Consider the following 17,040-nt stretch of genomic DNA (forward strand, 5'->3'; position numbering starts at 1 on the left):
TAGTGAGATGTGAAGATAGAGTACATATCAGCTGGTTGAGATCTAGGTTGAGGAAAATTGCAGGCAAAGAGTGTTCCTTGGTCTTTCCATCATCACTTTTCACCTTGTCATCAAGTAAATTCTCATACTTTTTAGCCATGCCACCTGTTCATTCTCACCCGGGCACTTCTTCCTTCTGAATGGGTTTCTGCCCTTACACCTTTCCGATTTTGTGCTGCCAACCTGTTTTGGAGCTTCTGAGGTCAGTGTCCCCTCGTTGTTAGATGAGGATCCACCAGTAGTGGGCTCTCAAAGTCTGATTTGTCCACTGACTCCTGTCTTCTTACTCTCCTCTTCTTTTCCTTTCCTTAACTTTTCAGAACGTTTTTGGTGGGATATCTGTGGGAAAGAAATTCAGGCCAGCAGTGGGGACCTTAGAATTTATTTGTTGATATTGATCTCTTCCACCCAAAACCTGGTTTTCATTGTCAGCCACCATCTCCTCGCCCCATCCTAGTGACATCAAGGCTTAAGGGGCTTGAAAAATATCTCTTCCTAAGAGGACGTTTAGGTGTTTTGCATTAGATGATTAAAAACTAGGCATATTAGCTCTGAAGTTTTGCATGACTATAATTGTGCTTCATCTGTTTATCTAGTATTTATATTTTAATACCTGATTCAAGGTATTCAAAAATTTCAATTTTTATGACCAGCAGTTGAGACTTTTTTTTAAAGTATAGCATGTTGATATTCAGTATTGTTAACACCATGTTGTTACCTGGTCATGTAAATACAAATAAGTTTGCAGAATATATCCACGGAAACAACATTATTGTACTAGTAAAGAGTGGCCAAAGTGTGTTCTCCAGATGATATTATTATTATTATTATTTATTTATTTATTTATTTATTTATTTTACTGCAGTGCATTGTAACTGTGCAGTTGGTCAAACTATTTCTTGTAGCCAGGCCCTTTATTGAGCCATAACCAATTCTGTAGCAGAAGGAAAGAAAACACACATTTTGCTTCACTTGATTTTTCCTTTTTTCTTTAAACATATATATGTATTTAAATAACAACATGAGCATCAAATAAATACAAATTATAATATCTATACATAACCACTTATTAGAACAAAACTAAATTTAGACTTACCTTTAACTTCTACCATTTTGTTGCTCTAAATAGAGATTAACACATCTTATTTTTTAAATGTTTATATTTAATTGTAGTAAAATACATATACGTTTTACCATCTTAACCATTTTTAACCGTACAGTTTTGTTAAGTACATTTACAGTGTTGTAAATCAGTCTCTAGAACTCTTATATTGCAAAACTCTTATATTGCAAAACTCTGCCTATTAAACAGCAGCTCTCCATTTACTCCTCCCTGCAGCCCCTGGCAACCACCATCCTACTTTCTCTCTCTATGAATTTGACTATTCTAGGCATCTCATATAAGAGTAGTCATACAGTGTGTAGCTTTTTGTGACTGACATTTTACTTGGCATAACATCTTCAAGGTTCACCCATGTTGTAGCATATGTCTGAATTTCCTTCCTTGAAAGGCTGAATAATACTCCATTGTGTATATAGACCACATTTTGTTCATCCACTCATCTGCTGATGGACACTCGGATTGCTTCCACCTTTTGGCTCTTGAGAATAATGCTTCTATGAACGTGAACGTGCAAATACTTCTTCAAGACCCTGCTTTCAGTTCTTCTGGGAACTTATTGGGCCCCGACTTTAGGACAGAGATAAGTACGTACTCTCTAAATATTTAGACAATATGGGAGGGAAGGAGAAAAAGAGGGAGGGGACAGTAATTCCCAAAATTAAGCAGATGATCATCTGTCAGCCCTGTAAGGTTATCTCAGTCAACTTCAGTGTTTCTCAGAGTATTGTTTGTGAATCAACTACATTAGAATCTCCCGGAATGCTTGCTAAAAATTTAAATTCTTAGGCTGTTCGCTAAACTTTGCAAGTCTGAACCTCCTGTGAGACTCAGGAATTTGCACCTGAGGTGGTTTTTACACATACTGAAATGTGGGGTGCAGCGCCCCAGCGGCAAGGAGATGTCTCCTAATTTACTGGTTGATGCACAGGAGGGTCCTGCTCTCTGCTGCTCTCAGGCCCTGCTTTCCCTTAGGGCGTATTCACCCCAGGCTAGGCCATGAGCCACTTTCTTTTCCATTCTGTCTGTTTATTATAGTCCAACTAAAAGTTCCATAAATATAGCAAACAATGGCCAGATCTGAGTTTGCAGTCCTAACCCTTGATCCTGGCCTCATCAGGGTCCTTCTTCCTCAGGAGGCTAATTGGTGATTCACTGTTGCTCTTTACCTGCTTCTAGTCATTAGACCAGTGAACAGGTTAGGACTTCCTCCCTCTGACCTTGTGTGTTTAATTTTACCTGAGTTCTTAAAGGGACCAAATCTCTTGTCTTATATGAGCATTTTAAATAAGACATATTGTGACCCTCAGGACGGTAATGTCACACTTATGTTGTATAAGGGAGAAGTGTGACGTCTCTAGTAAAGCCAACAGCCTCTTTTGCATCTTGAAATCACACTCTTTGTCTTCCTCTAGTGATCACACCGTGCCGCCTCATCACATCCACCACGTGTGGCTTTGCGTCTAGTTGTGGTCTGTGATTTGCAAGTGATTCTTTCTTTTAATATCAACTTCAAGTAAGATTGGTATTTTCAGAAATATTCTCTTCAAGCTTTTGTGTGATACAAGAGCATGCTCATATATTTGACTTCCACTAAAAGTAGTGATACTGACTGATATATACTTTACTTGTAATGAAAGGAGCTGGGGGTGTGGGGGAAGCCCCCATAGGCAGCTTGTTTTTGTTGTAGCTGGCCACTTTTTCCACAGCGTGCTTCCTTGAAATTTCTATTCCTTAATTGGTGTGGTACTCCCATAATTTTCAGTTTCTGGCTAATTTCTACAGCCAGTTTCTGTGATTTCCGTTTTCTCGGCTGAAATCCCCTCGAGAGCGTAAGTGCTGTGAGGGCAGGAGTGGTATTGCTGTGGTTCACATGGTGCTCAGCATGGTAATATGACACATAAACAGGTATTTAACCCATATTTGTTGGGTAAATGAAACAACATGAAGCTGGTTGTAATATGTTTGATATACTGCTTTTATTGTTTCTGCTAGAAATTTTCTGTGCAGTTTTCTGTTACACTACAACTCTGTGATCAATGTAAGAACTCAATTTCAAGAGATTGACAGCTTACCTAATATCTCTGAGTGGACCAATTGATGCTATAGGTTGAAACATACATTTGACCCCCTGGGGGTCACTTATTTTTCTGTAGGGAAAACTGACTGAGCAGAACTGCTGACTCCAACCAGTAATTCTGCAGGTTTGTTCTATTGGTTGGAAAGGAGACCAGACACTCTTTTTTTTTTTTTTTTAAGCTCTTTATTGGAATATAATTGCTTTACACCCTTGTGCTAGTTTTTGAAGTACACCAAAGTGAATCAGTTGTATTCCCATATCACCTCCCTCCTGCGACTCCCTCCCACCTTCCCTGTCCTCCAAGTCATCACCCATTATCGAGTTTATCTCCCTGTGTTATGCAGCAACTTCCCACTAGCTATCTGTTTTACATTTGGTAGTGTGTATATGTCAGTGCTACTCTCCCACTTCGTCCCAGCTTCCCCTTTGCCCCCTCTCAACCCCGTGTCCTCAAGTCCGTTCTCTACATCTGCATCTTTTTTCTTGCCCTGTCACTGGGTTTATCGGTACCATTTTTTTAGATTCCATGTATATGAGTTAGCATACAGTATTTGTTTTTCTCTTTCTGGCTTACTTCACTTTGTATGACCAGACACTCTTGAGTGTGACTTGATGCCAGTGATCTCCAGCCTAGGTTGCATTATTGATGATGGATCAATGCCACCATCTTCACCTACAGCAGGCAGCACATTTGAGTCTTTGTTTCAGGATACCAGATAAACTGGTAGAGTGAGGTTTTTTTTTTTTTTTTTCCTACATACAGATATAAGTTTCAAGCCATACCCACTGAAAATCCTTTCTATGTCAGTCCTGTTTGTTTGCAGCAGGGCCTGTAGAACCCTTTGTCAGTGCACTGCTCAGGGCCACCCTTTGTGTGGAGCTTTCTTTCAGCATCCTTTTGGGACACAGGGTCAGGGATGATCAGCGCAGTGTACTCTTGCAGTATGTAAATTTACTCTGATTTAGTAAAGCTATTAACAAAAAACCTTTGAATGTATATTTGTACAGCGTGATGCAATATTGTACCAGTGTACAAGTACAAAGTTAATTTGGCCTTTTGAGTTTCTAGTCTTCCAGCCTAAAAGAATGCCTGGGCTTAACTGTTTAACATAGTGCTAAATACTTAATTGATGTTTTTGGATTGCTTAAAATCTTCCAGGAAAATTATCACCCATAGCTACAAAGTAACAAGACTCAGAACTAAAGAAATCTGTGGAATCTCAGGACAAGTTAATTAAGAGCAGGCAGGGAGGACTGATCAGTGAGTCTGACTTCATTTGGATTTGCTGGTATTCTTACTTCCCTTAGTCAATGCCTTTAAGTATCCAGTGTGACCCTAACCTTTCAGTGCAGTAAGCAAAGTTTTAGCTGAATGATTTAAATAGCAGTCATAGGTTAAAATCTAACATGATGTCTAACAGTTGTATATAAATATGTGTTAACTTTAAGATTCACACTAATATCTTATAAAGTACGTTGTCTCTTCTTCTGAACCCTTAATTTTAATTTTTCTTCATTTATATTTTTCTTTTTTATTTATTGTCTGTGTCGGGTCTTCATTGATGTGTGCGGGCTTTCTTTATTGCAGAGAGCGGGAGCTACTCTTTGTTGCAGTGTGCAGGCTTCTCATTGCAGTGGCGTCCCTTGTTGCAGAGCATAGGGTCTAAGACGTGTGGGCTTCAGTAGTTGCGGCACATGGGCTCAGTAGTTGTGACGCACAGGCTTAGTTGCTCCGCGGCATGTGGGATCTTCCCAGCTCAGGGCTTGAAGCCGTGTGCCCTGCATTGGCAGGCAGATTCCCAACCACCGCGCCACCAAGGAAGCCCTTTTTCTTCATATTTTAACAACCACTTATAATTCTTTTTATAAGCCCTTAGCGAGTGTGTGTGTAGAATTATCTTTCTTACTGTCCCCCTCCCACATGTGGTTGAATCAGCAGATGTTCACTGAGTATTCACTTCATTATCAGAATGATGCCAGTGTGTTAGTTGTAAGCATCCTTAGCGAATTTGGGTGTAGTGATTTTGGTATGTTAATTTAGTATGTTCCTGGTGCCATTTTAATTCGGTTTTCTTTAATTCCTAGTAACCTCAAACCTTTTCCTCTATTTGTTTGCCACCTGCACTCCTCCTTCCGTGGCTTAGCTGTTCATATCCTTGGCTTATTGTGGGGTTACAGTTGTCTTCAGAATCCTGGCCTGACAGCAGAAGGCTCCTGGGCAGGGCATGTCTTCACCAATTAGTGCTTTGGCTTTCTTTCTATCCCTCCTTTCTTCATTATAGTGGAAAACAGGGAGCAAGTGGACAGTACTAGAAAAAGTGGAAGGGAGAACGAAACTGAACTGGAGGAGACTTGAATGTAAAGCATGTGAAATGGAGTTGGATAACAACTCAAATTTCGAAGCTGTGTAGTGGGAAGCTGTGCGGTGTTATGTGATGATTTGGCATTGTCAGCAGACTTGGATTCCAACACTAGGTCTGCCATTCTTAAAGGGATATAACAAAGCCTACCTCACAACACTGCCATGGGCACTATATGAGATCACGGGAGGGCGTCTCCTCTCACCTCTGCTGCTGAAGATCGTGGCAACCGCTGCTCACAGTGGCAGAGCAGCAGTTGACACCAGGACTTAAGACAAAATGTGTATCTTGCCCCAGCTCCTCTCCCTTCTTCTCTGCCATTAATGTCTAACATGTTTTCTCATTTAGTCTGTATAATAGCTTTATTATAGATCATGATTCCCATTTTTCAGATGAGGAAATTGAGGCTCTGAGAACTTAAGTAACTTGCACAAGGTCATGGATTTGTTAAAGGATTTGGGTTGCGTTCTGTCAGTTCCAAAGCCATTCTCTTGCCACAGTGCCTGGCCGCCTTGGATAATGAGTGTGTGACTGAAGCATGAAAAGGAGTTAATGGAGAGGCCATTCCACTGTTCTTTCCACTACTTCACTTGATGAATGACTAATAAGTAAACACTCCCAGAGGGTATTTGCATTTTAAAAGAGGAGCTCATTAACCCTAATGAATCTCTAATTGGTAGAATTTGTGGGGGAGATATTTCTGGGCACTGCGGCTTTCTCCTGTGTCTTCAAGGTATCTGGCTATCCTTTTCTCCTCTGTAGATTATCAGCTATTCTGGAATCAGAATCATGTAGTAGAATGCAGTCACATTCTGCTAGTCTGCCCCAAATGCAGCTGAATGAATTAACAGGGAGTTGTGAAAAGAACCGTCTGAAGGAAAATAAGTGTGAGTTAACATTGTATAAAATGAATGTTCAAGAGCGAAATAACACATTTGGCAATGTTGAGGGTCTTCTTAAAAATCTGGTGAAAATAATATATTTCATATTCAATTTTAACTTCAGAAATGTTATATCAGCATTTCCCATATTGTGTCACTCTGCAAGACATTTAATAGGTATCCAGTGAGAAAAGTGGCTTTATGGTCAAAAACATTGTGAAAAAAATTTTTTAGTTTCTTTACTGAAGAGTTTCTCAGAGGCTTTAATATGTTAAAGTGCATTGGAAATCAATTGGAAGGGAATGCATTCTGTAGGTTTTTCTCATACTTTTGACCATAGAAATATTTTTCCATGTGAACCCCTTGAAACTAGTGTTTTGTAGACTGCATTCTCAGATATGAAGTTCTAGATAATTCCTCTCTAATAAAAGAAAAGAAAGAAAACAGATTTCTGTATTCACAGCTTTTCATATGTAGGCAGGCTCCAATTCTGTCCATACCAGTCCATTCCCAGTCTTGTTGGACTTCAGGGCATTCCAATAATAACACCCTTCTTACCCAGATAAGATCTGGCCAATTTAGTTAAAAAAATAAAACAAAACCAAAAAACAGATGGAGACCAAATTCTCATCTTTATTGCCTATAAAGCTGGTGTTGAAGAATGTGTCTTCCATCAAGGAGCAAATGGGTTTCCTAGTCTGAACTCCAGAATTAGATTGAACTCCATCCTGTTACAGGATCTGCTGGGCTGGGGCAGGCTTGCCCAAGTAGGGGGAGGTCCCTGTGGAGGGTCATAGCAGACAGAGCCCAGTGTTCTCTCTGGTCCTCCCCAGAGGAGGAGGAGGACAAGGAAGAACCATGTCATGTAAGGCTGAGTCTTCCCAAATCACCAACCCAGGGCCTGGAGAGTGGAGAGTGAATGTTACTAGAGTTTCCTCCGCACTGAAGGAGGCCTAAGGAGTGAGGGTGCTCTCTCACTCACCCACCACCCACTCCCCAAAACAAATCTCTTCTGGGTGATCCAAATAGGCATTCGGGTTCCCTTCCCATCCCTGAGGGTTTCTCCTCTTTTCACTTTCCCTTGTACCAAGTGCTCACTCTTCATCACTTTTCTCCTCTCCCTCAACCACATTCACCCAGTCTATTGGGATCGTGATCATACGCTAATGACTGTCCCTTTCTCATTTCCTGACATAGCCTAGTTCAGCTTTTCATCCTAGAAACTGGATTATATATATTCTGTAAGACAGGGCTCCAGAAACTACAGCCTGACTCACCCTGTTTTTGTAAACAGAATTTTATTGGAACACAGCCACACTCATTGGTTTGTATATTACCTGTGGCTGCTCCTGGCTACAATGATAGAGTCAAGAAGTTGGGACAGAGACAATATGGCCCTCAAAGCCTAAAATGTTTACTATGTAGCCCCACTAATCTAAAATTCAGATGAATTTCACTTCAGTCCTTTAAATTCTGAAAGAGCTTCATTAGTATGTATAGAGAGCCTTTCTCATTTACTCAGTCTAAATAAAAACCACATTTTAAACCAAGAAAATTGCATAGCTATAGTATAAGGGGGATTTTTGCCTTTTATAAAACTGTTTCCAGCCTTTTAAACTTTGGGGAAAGTATCAGGGGGACTGTGTGTGTGCCTTGAAGGACCAGAAGGAAGGACAGAGATTTGTTCTGATCAGGAGTATATGGCATCATCAGTGGAAAGGAAGAGACCAGATAATGCATGGGGCCTGTGGAAGAAAAATGGAGTAGAGAGACGTCTCAGGGGGCCAGTGGGGTGGAACCAGCATTCGGACCCTTGGGCTCTTCTTTCCACTGATCCGCAATTTAGGGGCTTGATTTTTCTCACCTCAGACAACATCCATTAGAACCTTCCACCAGGCCACACAGCCCCCTCCCCCAGAGATGTTGGGAGACTGGATTCTGCTCCCACTATAACTGACTTCTACCTGGGAGACTTTGGGCAAGTCCCTGAGTACCTCTGCCCTCAGGCTCACAATAAACTGGGGGAGAAGGGAAATGGGGATGATGTCTTGCTGTGTCATAGTGAGACTCCTTTGAGATGTAAACAAGACTATGAAGTGTAAATACTGTGAACATTTTTATTGTTTTTTTTTTCATTTTTTTAATTGAAGTATATTTGATTTATGGTGTTGTGCCAGTCTCTGCTGTATAGCAAAGTGACTCAGTTATACACATATAGACATTTTTTTAAATTCTTTTCCATTATGGGTTTATCCAAGGAAATTGGATATGGTTCCCTATGCTATACAGTAGGACCATTCTACATGTAATAATTTGCATCTATTTTTGTTGGTTTTGTCCTCCCTTTAATTTATTTATTATTTATTTATTTATTTATTTTATAAATTTATTTATTTATTTATTGGCTGCGTTGGGTCTTTGTTGCTGCACCCGGGCTTTCTGTAGTTGCGGCGAGCAGGGGTTACTCTTCATTGTGGTGCCTAGACTCCTCATTGCGGTGGCTTCTCTTGTTGTGGAGCACAGGCTCTAGGCATGGGGGCTTCAGTAGTTGCGGCACACAGGCTCAATAGTTATGACACATGGGCTTAGTTGCTCTGCAGCATGTGGGATCTTCCTGGAGCAGGGATTGAACCTGTGTCCCCTGCATTGGCAGGCGGATTCTTAATCACTGCGCCACTTAGGAAGTCCCTGTCCTTCCTTTTAAACAGCTGACTTCCAAATGAAATTTTTGAATCTATACAGCACATAAATTAAAATTAACTGATGTCTGAAAACTAATTTCACGTTTATCACATGCATCTTTATTTATTGCTGAAGTATCTAATTTTCATGTGGGTTATAATAAGTTAGAGAAAATAACTGAATTTTTACTATGATCAAATAATTCTTCAGTAGGAGAAAGAAAACTTCAAAAGCTGTATTTCACTGTGACCTGTTCTTTTTGTTGTTTGTGTAGTTTTCATTTTGTGCCCTTTTTTATAGAGAACCATCTTGCACATGGCATTTTTCCTTGTAATCAGTTATTGTCGTGAGTCATCGCCAGATATGGCATTTCAGTAAATGGTGATTGTACAATTGCTTCCAGGCAGATGTGTTGCGTGATGTCAAGAACACTGGCTGATAACCTTTCTGGTTATTCAAGCAGTAGGGAGAAATGGAGAAAGTTTGGTACAGATACACACCTTGAAATCAGAAATTGGCAAAGCAGAGACTTTGTGCTGAGTGATTTCAGCCAAATGGTGTTTTGTCTGGCTAGGGGATTGCCAATAATCATTTCAAAAGGTAAAAAAAAAAATCTTCCTCAAGTAAATGACTTTTCATATTGGATGCCACATACTTTTTTAAAATTTTTTATTTGTTTATGTATGTATGTATTTTGACTGCGCTGATTCTTAGTTGTGGCACACAGGATCATCGTTGCAGCGTGCAGTATCTTTTTTTTGTTTGTTTGTTTTTTTAGTTGGGGCATGCAGACTTCTTAGTTGTGGCATGCGTGTGGGATCTAGTTCCCCGACCAGGGATCGAACCTGGGCCCCTTGCGTTGGAAGCACAGAGTCTTACCCACTGGACCACCAGGGAAGTCCCCACATACTTTCTTATAAACCTCAGGCATGTGAGTTCTTAAACACACCTGACCTCAGTATGTGGAGACTTGCATTACCTTAGCTACTCATGCTGTCATGGTCTCAGTGGTGTCATTGCCTTTACCCAAGCAAACTAAACAACTTGTGTATTGGTTTTTTCCGTCTGTGAAATGGGGGTTGATTAGCTTATCCCTAACCTTCAGAGAGAAGAGGGATTTCTGAAAATAAGACTTTTCCTGATGTGCAAATAAATGGTCAGTTTAAACAATAACTTTAAGAAATCAATCAAAATTGTTTGACATTCTAGGTCATAAAAGTAAGTTGACATAATTTTTCACTTAACAGCTATTAACTCTATTATCCTATAGTCGTAATTTAAAAGTTCCTAATGCTTTTGTTTCAGTATGATTTTCTTTAAAAAAATCAATAACTGTTTTTAAAATGCAACAAGTTATGCTCCAATTATAGACCACTAGTAATAATACATCATAATGGTATTTAATAAATTTGCCTCTTAAGTTTCACAGATATCTTTTGGAGGAAAAACACTAAGTGTATGCTCAAATAAAGCTTTTATTGCATACCATTTAGTATTATCACAGTTTTATAGGCTAGAAACTGTAACTAGAAGTTCACTAATTTACTCAGCTAGTATTTACGGAACGCCTACTACGTGCTGGGTTCTGCCCAATAGTAATGATGCTATACTTAGCTGAGAACACACCTTGTAGGCTGGAATATGCACGATGTGTTTGGACTTTAAACATTTTGGGGATTTACTTTATCTTTCAAGTAAATAAACTGCCAACTTAATTCTTGTTTTATGGTTTCAGAATTTAACAGGATTTTATTTAATTCTTTAAAATTTTCACAGGGCCCTTTCTTGATTATAGCCATTGGTAAACTAAACTTTTGTGTTTCACTATGGAAAAGTTAAGCCCAGCCCAGACTTTCATATTTTATTACCCAGCACTTCCATACTTTCATACTTTGTTACTTGTCAGCCAAGTCATCATGTATGAATTTTGTAATCTTCCCTGTTGTAGACATTCCTGAGCTGGCTTAATCTTATGGGAAGAGCAGTGTACAGATTACTAAATTAACCCCTCCTTATGCTTTTAAGAAGTGGGCTAATAGTGTCTTTACTTACTATGTGTTAATAACAGAGTATTAGTGTTAATTAATAAATTAAAATAGGACACTAATACATTAAATTATGCCTGTACTTACCTAACTATATTTCTGTCTGTCCTTTGTCCTTAGAGGCAGCCTAGTCACCAACTTTGTTTAGTAATATAATCTACCCAGGCACCACCTTTAAGAATCAAACTATTAACTCAGTGGTAATTTGTGAATTTGTTCATTGTTCTTTCCTGCTGTAAAAATTGTTTGACATATGGTTAATTATTATATACAAACATATATATCTACTCTGAGGCAAATCCACAGAGACACAAATAAACACTTATAAAGAGTAAGCCTAATTTAAAAACAAAGTTGGAGGACAGTTATAAAGTCTTTTAATATTCGAAAATAATTTGCTTTATCTTCTTTAAGTTATAATCTTTCCTAGTTTATTTGGAATATGACTCAATTTACAAAATGTAAATCACTTGATTTTTCCAGATTTAAATGTATATAGAGCAGGATACATTTCTGATTGAGATTATATATCTGTGTATTTATGGATGATTTCTGTGACCTCTATAAAATTACTGTTCTTAAATATTAACTTGTTTACTTTGTAACAAAGGAAATAGTAATTGCTTCCACAATGTGAAACATACAGAAGATATTTCAAATAAATAGTAGACAGTCTGGCCTCAGTGGTATGGTAAAGTTTTATTTTTTTCTTTTGCTTCATAGGAGATACAGCACATGAAGAAAGAGTGGCAGCAAGAGGCAAAACTTCAGACGTAGACGGCAACGAGTCTTTGGAGGTAAGTGAAACTCAAGGAGTCCCTTTGGGGTAAAACCAAACAAGTCACTGTGATTATTATATTATATATTATTATATTATATATTATTATATTCCTCTGAGGGTAAATAGTAACTTCCACTCTTGCTATGCAGACAGGTGCCTACGTACCAGGAGAACAGGTGATCTGCTGAAAATCAGGGTATGGCAGACAGGAGTGACTTCCTAAGTGCTAAGCTTTTCCCAGTACTGGTAATGGAAACTCTCTGTTGGAAATACAGGAATAGAACCACTGAAGTTAAAACATTTGAATTATTTTTAATTGGGGAGTGATTATTTTCCAATACATTTGAATAAATAGGTAATATATGAACTGATAGAGAAAGGTTTGAAAGTAACTTATTCAGAACTGTCTTACATTAGCATTTCCACCATCAAAGTACACTTCTTGACATTGTTTGGTAAAAAGACTATGGCTTTTGTTCTTTTCCACGTGAGAAAATTATTTGCCCCTTGTGGGTACTTGAAAGTGTAGTTCACATACTTTCATATTCTGTGTAAAAACATACTAACCTTATTTAATCACTGAAATTGTCATTTTTAAGACTTTGGGGGAGTGTTAACTATTAGAGTGGAAGAGCTGTACGTGGATTCTGAAACTTCTATGTGGTGACACACCTCTGCTTATATTCTGCTTGTGGAACGTGCGGGTGTTGCACACAACTAGAGTGAGGTCAGGGAACCCGGCCTGTTTGACTCACCACCGTGTCCACGAAGCCTAGCACAGAACAGACAGTCAAAATACGTGTTAAGTGAATGAAGGAACACAATCATGAGTTATAAGCAGAGAGTGATGCTCGTTTTAAGAAGAGAGATTTTCTTTGTATTTAGATTTTCTACAGTGAGTAAATATTTTATAATCAAGAGAAAAACTTAAAGAAGTTACCTGAAAGGTAAATTGATGTAGAAGAAGAAAAAAGCCATCTTTCCCATAAAGCTGTGCATTTGTTTTTTTATTAATGCATGCAACAGATATTTATTAAGCACTAACTGTATTCAGTACACTGTGCAAGAGGCTGAGTATATAGTGGTGAAAAAAAAAGATACAAGGACAAAGAAAACTTTCCAGGATGTGTGTTGAAGCATCTTGATCTCTTTTATTTATTCAAGTATTTAGTGAGCACTGAACATAAGTAACATCTTTGATAGGAAATAAAGGTTGATGTATTTGAGCTTTAGGAAAGAATCACCAAGATGGTTTAGAAATCAACCATGATTACTTGAGTTTAACTGCTTAGTTATGTATGTGATTCAGTGGGAATATCTGTGGAACTCTATTTTTTGTGAGTCGATTTATTGATAGAAAGAATTCCAACTTTAATTTTGAAGGAAAGAAGCTTTTGAGAATAGATCCTCTGAGATTTGAAAGCAGCTCATTACTGTGCTACTTCCTAGTCTCTCCACTACACAATCAGTCCTTAATCATTAAGACTGGATTTATATACTCATGGTATAACAGATAAAAGTACCTTCTCTGAATAGTTGCTGGGCGCTGGGAAGACAGCGTTTGTTCTCAGAGAGCTTACTGATGTAGCAAAAAAGAAATAGGGAGACTCCAGTTGATGACAGGGTTAAGTCACAGTACAAGAGGATAATACTAAAATACTTTTAGAGGCTAATGTGATTCACCACAGAAAAGCCAAATAATCATTTATCCCCACCTTAAGTGTCCAAAATGGAATTTATTATTCCTCTGCTTTAAAAATCCAAAACCACAGGCATTGCTTCATGTTTCCTACCCTCCATGGTCTACCTTGATTGGTCAAGATGAGTCTTATCTGGTCTCATGGTTTTAATTTCTTTAGAGTCTGATGACTTCCAAAGTATATCTCTAGCTAGACTTCTCCCCTGAGCTGTAGACTATATCCAGCTGCCTACCTGCCATTTCACTTACAAGTTTCTAAGCAGTTCAGCCTTTACTTGACCAAAGAAGAACTGTTGATTCCTGGCTGCATCATCCTGAAGCTTCTCTCTGTTCAAGTTTTCACCATTACTGTTTAATAACACCACCCTCTATATAGTTGTTTAGAATCACACACCTCCCCCCGCCCCAAGATAGCCCTGGTTCCTTTCTTTCCCTCACACTGTGCATGCAGTTCCACCTGTAAGTCCTGTCACCTCTCCCTCTATGTTGACTCTGACCCCTTCTCAACATGGACACTGCTAGAATTCTAAGCCACCACTTTCACCTGGACTCTCTGCCTCCACTCTTCCCCCTTAAGTCGTTCTTCTCACAGCAGACAGAAATTGAGTGAGGTCACATCACTCCATGGCTTCAAACCCGCTGGCTGCCCACTGTAACTGGAGTCACTTCACTGCTAAGCTCCTTACAGTGGACCTCTCAGACTTCATTTCTCTCCATACCCCATCCCCATCCCCCAGCTGCCTTTCTGTCCCTTGATCATGTTACGCTCTTTCCTGTCTCAGCCTTTTCATTTGCTACCCCTTCTTTACTGGGGCCTCACTTTCCTGCCTCCTTATCATTCAGGTCTTAGTTCAAGTGTTAATCTTCATGAGGACCTCAGCTAAAGTGTCTCTTCCCCCAGTCACTCTCATGTAACCCTGTTTTATTTTCTCCATCAAGTTTATCATTCTCTCAGATTATCCACTTGTTTACTGTCTGCCTTCCCTCCCTACAGTGAAAATAGACTATGGGTCTAAAATCACGTCTGGAACATAGAAGGTGCTCAATAAACACCTGTTAACTGATAATCCAGATTTCATTGAACACTATCGTCTGTCTTGGCAAATTAAAGGCCTAAAGATGTCATTCGACTCATTCTTCTCAGCCACCCTTTATCAAATCTTTCATCAAGTCCTGTTGATTCTACCAAACAAATGTCTTCCAAATCTTGTTCCTCATACTCCATCCTTATCTGTCCACTTGACTGTTATTAGACAAGCAGCTTCTTTCCCAAATCCCTTTTTGAAAAAGAACAGCAGGTTTTTTGTTTTTTGTTTTTGTTTTTGCCTTTTTTTACTTCAGGCCCCCAAATGCCTTGAAATCTACAGAATAAAGCTTAACACCAAAACCCTGTTCAAATGTCACTTTCCTTGTGAATTCTTTTCACTGCTCTCCCAGCCAGAGATAACCCTGGGGTCCTTTTACTACTTGTGTTGTTTTTTGTGACTTCACTATATAGTGTGAATTCCTGGAAGGCAGAGACTCCACCTTCATTACCTTTACAGGCTCTGCACAGACACATATAGTGTGACATAGGTGCCTGGTCGATGATTTCTAGATGGATACATGAATCATAAGTGGTCTCCTGCAAGTGCTGTCTTAAGAGTAAATCTGTTCATTTAGTTCTGTTTTCCATCTTACATTATCAACACACAGGTATTTTTTTGTGACTGTAAAATAATTTTTTCTTATATTTCATCGGTTACCCATAAAAATGTTAATTTAGATTATTTTTGACATTCAGTACATTAGCAAGGAAAAGTATAATGATTTCAGTTGATTTTTTGAAAGATATGCATCTGATTAAAACATTGTAACTATTGTACATAGGAAATATTCTCATTATTTTCATTTTTAATGGCTATACAACATGTTGAAATATTATTTATAATGAAAACATATTTGGTCAGTTAATATGGGTTCCATAGAGCTTAAAAATAACGCTCTTAGTTACCAAAATATAACTGGTTTTTTTAAGGACCCTTTGGAGAAGGTAGATTTTAGTATCCCCAAAAAGTTTTTTGGTGCATTCAGATAAACATGTAGATTGCTTACTGTTTTTGAGGAATTGTTGGACGTGGGACAGAGAGGTTATAAAGATATGTAAGACTCCGTGATTCTCACTTATAGAAGCTGACATTCTCAATCTGTTCATGAAAATTAGAAAACTTCACAAGTCATTATAATATAAAGTAGAATAAATAAGTTTCTAAAACTCCATAATTACAAAGATAACTGAGATTTCAGTGGAGGAAGAAACATCATTAGGGAGAATCAGGAAAGACGTCGTGTATTAGATAAGCTTTGAACCATGAAAAAAATTTCTTTACTATTTATACAATTAATTTTATATGATTAATATAAATTCCTGTGAAATGCAGTCCCTCATTAAGAACATTTTAGACATACAGAAGCAAATCATGGTATGAAACTACTTTCCACACATGGATCTCAATGACAGATAATAAACTATTTAAAAAAACGAATGGAATTTGGCCTGTGCTATACTGTAGTTTTAATGGCAGTTAAAATATTTTGTTAAGTAGTCTGTGGTATTTTCCCTTACACTTTATAGCCCAAGTATACTTCAAAACTGTGTTGCCTCTCCAAGTACAGCTGTCTCACAGACATCATGGAAATTCTAACATCTAGATGAAATATAATTTGAAAAAAGGAGATCTGGTTTGGGCATCAAATAAGTTAAATTTTACAAAATTGGAGTGTAATTTACTTTAATACACAAGGCTCTATGAAAAGCAGCATATTTATTTGTATTAAGTAATTAGTGGGATTTTTACTTCAAGAAACTGAAAATAATATAGCATTCATTCCAGGAAATCATAAATTCTCAAGTATGTTTGTCTCTTCTTTACTCTCCCTGAAATATTTCAGGGTTTCTGTTAGCGATGACTTTAAGTATTTACTACTGTTTGTACCTTAGCTTTTCCTGTGTATGATCCTGAAGTATCATTACCTAAAATAGGATAACTTAAGGAAACAATGAACTGTCTAGTTATCAAATGTGGTTTCTCCCAGGCTGTACTTTAGTCTGTGTTTAACTGGCATTGGTAACTCTTAACAGAATTCACCATGTTTGGTGTGTAGTGTATAAGCTCCTGTAAACCCATGTTTGGGCTTATTAAAGTCATTAGCCTCTAGTACTTGAGGAAAAAGTGATAATTTGGAACTAATTATCCAATTGGAATTTTATCTTCCTCCTTCTGTTCCTTCTTTTTTTCTTGTTGCCTTTCTGGGTAAATTTTCCTAGTGAGTTGTAATGACATTACGACTACTTACTGCTTTCTGCTACTCTA

The 17,040-nt window shown here is 38.3% G+C and overlaps 1 protein-coding gene, 1 long non-coding RNA gene and 1 other non-coding gene across 7 annotated transcripts in view; 1 reads left to right on the top strand and 2 right to left on the bottom strand.

The window, feature by feature from the left end:
* The window catches only part of UMAD1 (UBAP1-MVB12-associated (UMA) domain containing 1), a 206,092-nt gene that overhangs the window by 120,309 nt on the left and 68,743 nt on the right, over nucleotides 1-17,040 (top strand). For all 5 annotated transcript variants that reach the window (XR_009053331.1, XM_057733283.1, XM_057733286.1 and 2 more), the window contains one exon: nucleotides 11,931-12,004. Coding sequence is in view for 4 of the 5 variants with exons in the window: in XM_057733283.1 (XP_057589266.1) it covers nucleotides 11,931-12,004 (74 nt within the window). In the remaining variant the exon portion in view is untranslated. The remainder of the gene's footprint in view (nucleotides 1-11,930; nucleotides 12,005-17,040) is intronic.
* TRNAG-UCC (transfer RNA glycine (anticodon UCC)) lies at nucleotides 9,987-10,059 on the bottom strand. The gene has a single exon. It is a non-coding gene; the product is annotated as a tRNA-Gly (tRNA).
* LOC130852345 (uncharacterized) overlaps nucleotides 11,899-17,040 on the bottom strand; it is a 169,263-nt gene continuing 164,121 nt past the window's right edge. The window contains exons 3-4 of the long non-coding RNA XR_009053332.1: nucleotides 12,154-12,248; nucleotides 11,899-12,026 (exon numbers count right to left, since the gene is read on the bottom strand). This is a non-coding gene — a long non-coding RNA (uncharacterized LOC130852345). The remainder of the gene's footprint in view (nucleotides 12,027-12,153; nucleotides 12,249-17,040) is intronic.

The sequence above is a fragment of the Hippopotamus amphibius genome, chromosome 4 (genome assembly GCF_030028045.1).
Source record: "Hippopotamus amphibius kiboko isolate mHipAmp2 chromosome 4, mHipAmp2.hap2, whole genome shotgun sequence".
Taxonomy (NCBI): domain Eukaryota; kingdom Metazoa; phylum Chordata; class Mammalia; order Artiodactyla; family Hippopotamidae; genus Hippopotamus; species Hippopotamus amphibius.